General features: G+C 46.2%; 1 protein-coding gene across 1 annotated transcript in view; it reads left to right on the top strand.

Annotated features, from left to right (window-relative positions):
• The window catches only part of BRI3BP (BRI3 binding protein), an 11,758-nt gene extending 10,101 nt beyond the window's left edge, over positions 1-1,657 (top strand). Inside the window, exon 3 of the mRNA XM_015420855.1 lies at positions 973-1,657. Within this exon, the coding sequence (XP_015276341.1) occupies positions 973-1,391 (419 nt within the window). The 3' untranslated portion in view covers positions 1,392-1,657. The remainder of the gene's footprint in view (positions 1-972) is intronic.
• The last annotated feature ends 3,543 nt before the right edge of the window (positions 1,658-5,200 follow it).

Consider the following 5,200-nt stretch of genomic DNA (forward strand, 5'->3'; position numbering starts at 1 on the left):
GCAGCTGCTGGAGGACCCTGGGCAAGCCATAGTTCTAAAGAAACACTTAGCCCATGCGGTTGGCAGGTGTTCAACTGGAAAATCCAAAACGCCTCCGAGTCACGGCACAGTATCTCCTGGACTGTGTACGGGGCAAAAAAATATGTGGGAGAATCCACTAGAACGCTAAGAACGCAAGTGTTGGAACACAAATTGCGTATAAAACATAATTGTGCAGAAGCTCCAGTCATTCAGCATTTTATTGATGCGGGGCGCAGCCCAGATGAATTTAGGATAGTCGTTTTAGAGGTTGTGCCTCCTGCCAAATTTAGTCAGATAAATTTGAAAAATATGCTATTAAAGAGGGAGGCCTTTTGGATTTTCCGGTTGAACACAAGCCATAGTTCTGTCAGAGCCGTTCTCTGAAGGACAGTTCTGGAAAGAGCTCCCTCAGCCCCGCCTACCTCACAGGGTGTCCCATTGTGGTGAGGGGAAGGGAAAGGAGTTTGTAAGCCGCTCTAAGACTCCGAGAGAAGGGTGTCAGAATATGAATATAGAGGTACAAGTGCAGAGATAATGTTTACATGTATAAAGTTAGGTTGCGCCTGCAGACAACTTGAGGATACAAGCTTGAGAGATGTGGGCGTGTACTGAGAGGCTCTGTCAGTCTCATCTGTGTGAGGCAGCCTGAAGTCTGATTGGCTGTCGCGACTGTCTTGGTCATACACAAAGATTCTGAGAGTGACAGTTATTCAGTTACTCTCTGTCAGTTGGTGTGTCTGTGAGCTTAACTGTTATTAGCTCTATGTTGATCTGTTATTATATACAAAGTTATTGTTTAATCATTCACCAGTTATATAAACACCATTTGACTTAACTGTATTTGGTGTGGTTATTTTGAGTCTTCCACGAGAAAACTTAACAAAACTATTTTCAACAAAGGGTGGGGTAGAAATCCAGTCTCTTCTTCATTTCTCCGTCAATTCTTTTCAGCCTCCAACCTGACCCACTACTTCAGCCCCGGAGCCATCGCCAACAACCCCACGCGGGCCCTCCTGCTGATTGGCGCCATCTTGCTGGCCTACTGGTTCGTCTCGCTCTTCCTCGGGTTCTTCTTCTACCTGCTGCACGTGCTGTGCGGCCGCTTCTTCTGGCTCGTGCGGGTCGCCCTCTTCGCCCTCTCCTGCGTGTACATCCTCCAGAAGTACGAGGGGGAGCCGGAGCACGCCCTCCTGCCCCTGTGCTTTGTGGTGGCGGTCTACTTCATGACGGGGCCGGTGGGCTTCTACTGGAGGCGGAGCAGCCACAGCACCCTCGAGGAGAAGATCGACCACCTGGACAGTCAGATCAGGCTCCTGAACATCCGCCTCTCGAGGGTGATCGAGAACATGGACAGAGGCGGCGACCAGTGAAGCGGGCGGTCCGGCTCCACTTTCACACCAGCTCTCTAGGAAGTGGCTAAGCACTGTCTGTCTGTCTGTCTCTCTCGTTCGTGGAGACGTTACGAAGTGACGAGCTGACACCGGGGTAAAACCACGTGCAAACATTAAGATGTTATATGTTAGGAGTAGTTTATACACTGGAAGAAATGCGACAAAAAGAAAATTATACTTGTAAGATAAGGTTCTTTAGCTGTATATTTAGAGATTCTCCCCCCCCCCTCCACGAGTAGAATTTTATCCGCTTACTTTTCTCCGAGCATTGAAGGCATCTTTTGTAAAAAAAATAATATTTTTTATATAAAGGCGTAGGGAGTAGTCTGTTTTAAATGAGTAGAGATACGACCGTGCTCGATGCAGGTTTGACGTTTTAAAAGGAGGAGGAAAGCTTGGAACAGTTCTGCCCAAAGCTTCTAATAGGAAATGTTGTGGGAGGGGGGATTAGCTTTTCATCGTATATGTTTTTTTCTTTTGCATTCATGAAATTGTGACCATTTTTCTTTCGCCGGTGACGTAACTCCCATTGCCTCAAGTTGCCTTTTCGTACAATTGCAGAGGAACGTGTTTCTTCTGGTCAAATGGGGGGGGGGGAATCATGCACAGTGGCTTTTAAAGGCGGGGGGGGGCAACTTCTGGACACTAAAACCTTTAAAGCCAAAAAGAAGAACTTGAATCTTTTGTGTCCTCTTTAACCCCCCCCCCCCAACACCCTTAGTTAATTACAGTGGAGGTAACCCCTGACTGAGTGCAAATATGGAAGTTCCAGTTAACACACGGGGGTTTGTCCGGCTTGCTTCTGTGGCAGAGATCGCTCTAGACACGCACACGGATGTCTGTTTTCTCCAGCGTAATGAGTGAGGAGATTGACGCATGCAGGAGCTCTTGTCGATCAAGGGTGTGAGCGGCCAGGAATATCTCCTGTAAACTTTACTCTTCCCCTGCGGTAGCAAGAAGTGTGATTACACCCTGGCATAAGTACCAGTGGTATTGATCAAGGTTGAGGAAGGGGGTTGTTTCATCACCACCTTAATGACTAAAAACAAAAGCGACCCTTCGGCCAGATTCAAGACAGATCGCTGAGAAAGCAGTTAGTGGTGCCCAGCGATGGAAGATGGGCAGGGTACAGCTGGCCTTGGCAGTAAAGTAATTTTCCAAGCAGAAATGACGTTAAATGATGCTGTGTCTTTGAAGAAAGCACACAAAAAAAGATCAAACCTCAGGACCTGTGGGCGGCTTGGTTTTTCTATTTAAAAAAATAAAAACAACAGCAGATAAAGTAACTAGAAAAGAGGTCGCTGCTGAAATCTTTCTCAGGACCAATAAGCGGCAATAAGTTTTTAAAAATTAATATATCTTACCTTCAGGAAGATGTGGTGCTTACTTGCTTTAAGGTCTGTGTCTTCTCCAAAGTGGGACTTTGGAGAAGCCAGTCGCATTCAGCCTACTGAGTTGACAAAGAGAAGCCCCCCCTGGGCCCAGCCTGCGCCCCACGAAGTACCGTCCAGTTCCTCCATGTGGCCAGGGTTTTGCTGGCAGTGGGGGGGGGGGCTTGATTATCACCATCATCCCCCCCTCCCAGAGAGACCCACTGGTAAAGCTTGTTGCGGATCAGTATTCAAAATATCAGATCACTATTACTTTGGCAACTGTTCACATAAGCATAACTTGCTTGCCTTAGCAAACTAGTTCATTGGAGGAGTGACTTGACGCAGCCTCAAGACAGAGAAATCTTTGGAGGGGGGGGGGTTGAGATGAAAAAGCGGTTAGGATTTGTGCTATGAAATCTGTGCCCCTGAAAGAGTGGTCAGTCAAAGTTCTCAGTGGGTGGAGTGGCTACCGAACCAAGTACTCCTCTTACCCCCATCCTCTTAAATTTTTTTTTTTTTTAATCATGACATTAAAACGCGTGTGCTCTCTTGGAGAAAACAGAGGCAGGTAAGGTAGACTCTGAAACATTCAGCCTTCGTTCTTTCTGCAAGGTCCGTTCTTCCTGGCAAGGAGAATTTCGTCAGCCCCCTTGCTGCTGCCTTCCCGGATGAAGTCAGTTTTCCATATTTCTGTCGAATAGAATGGAAAGGGTTTTAAAAAGTTCTTTGACACGGCCACATTTCAAAATACGTTTAAGGAAACAGTAGGTCTCTTACTTGTTTCTGCATATGGTAAAACTTGGCTTACAAGTGTGCCTTCTGTAGCACTCCTCTTGGCAATGAGATATTCCAAGTGGAAGGTGTACTGGGGGGGGGGGGGTTGGGAGGGGGTTTGGTGAGGCATTGAATTTCCTTTTGACTGAGAAGCATCATTGGGCCTACCCTTCTTGCCACAGTAGCAGAGAGAGAAGAATGTATATATATTTTTATACACAAGACGTTTCACTGTATAAGGTAGTGGTGGCGACGGCGAAGGGAAATGTTGATGTAAATAAGAAGTGTGCACGCTCTAAATTTGACAGCATATGCAAAATTGGCTAGTTAGATCTATCCTCTTGGTATACCCTCTTTCCCATATCTGTATAGACTGTTTAAAATTAGACAGGAGCACAAACCATTGTCCGGTGTACTTGAAAAAAAAAATGCTGGGGCCATTCTTGCAGAGTTGCAGCTATTACGCTTCTGAAAGTTCAGTGTGATGGTGCATTAAAATAGCTCAAGTGCTATATCAGACGCACATTTCTCTTCCCCCCCCCAAAAAAAAAATTATAACTGGCCATTAGTTTGACTCCTGTTCTTCATAACCTAATTCCAGGGGCGTTGGGCCTGCCTCTCTGCTTTGCATGTCTGGAGGCACTTCAGCCCTATTTGCATTGGAAGGCAAACCGAAAGCAACTTGTCTGGGGCTGCTGCAGTCAGTCCTTGACCGAGGCAAGATTTAGCCGCTCCAAATCCCTTTGCACAATATTTTCTTTCCCTCTGCAAGGTGTCCTCCTGCATTCACCTTGAGGAGGGAACTGGAAGCAAAGTCGGGAAGTTCAGGACTGTGAAGGGTGTGTTGTTTGTAACCAGACAGTGTGTGCATAATACTCCCCATCTCCCAGCCACGCAGAGGGTGCAGCTAGCATGTTTCCTTCCCTTCCATGTTTAGTTTAACCCTGGCGCAGTATGTGTGCATTGGCGCTAACCATGGTTAACTTTGAGCACGGTTGTCCTTGTAACCGTAGTTGGCATGAACCCTGTTTGGCACCAGTGTAAACATAATGCCGCACCTTGATTTAAAGCAAACCATCAACTGAAAGCAGCAGATTGATTCTTCAGAGTTGAACTCGCTCCCTTCTACCTATAGTCTGGAAGTCGGAAACGTTACACCTGTTCTGGATCATGTGAGCCCACGCACAACTGTTCACACCAGTGAGGAAGGAATACCTGTACGCAACCACGCTTTGCTTGTGATTTCAGAAATGAACTGACTTTGGTTTCTTGACCATCGAACGCTGCTCCACCAGAGAACCTGGCGCTTGATATTTCCAGCAGTTTGCAGTAGTTGATAACGCAGCAGCTTAATGAAATCAAAACAAGAAAAGTCCCTCCTCAATATCCCCTTGTTCCCTGAAACAATCCGTTTATCACTGTTTTACCCTAAGATCTGGCAGCAGTTCAATTCTCATTGTGGTCTGTCAGTACAATTAGTAAAAATGCCCATCAATCTTGTCCATAGTGCCATATTTTGAATATAATGCTTCTTTTTAAAGAGTGATATTGGCTATTCAAGCACCCGATGTAGCTGACGCCGCTCTTGTCCTCTGGTTATTATCTGTATTTCTAAAAGCTTGATTGTTTAGTTAACACGGA

The sequence above is a fragment of the Gekko japonicus genome, unplaced genomic scaffold (genome assembly GCF_001447785.1).
Source record: "Gekko japonicus isolate JY-2015 unplaced genomic scaffold, Gekko_japonicus_V1.1 scaffold2186, whole genome shotgun sequence".
Lineage (NCBI taxonomy): Eukaryota > Metazoa > Chordata > Lepidosauria > Squamata > Gekkonidae > Gekko > Gekko japonicus.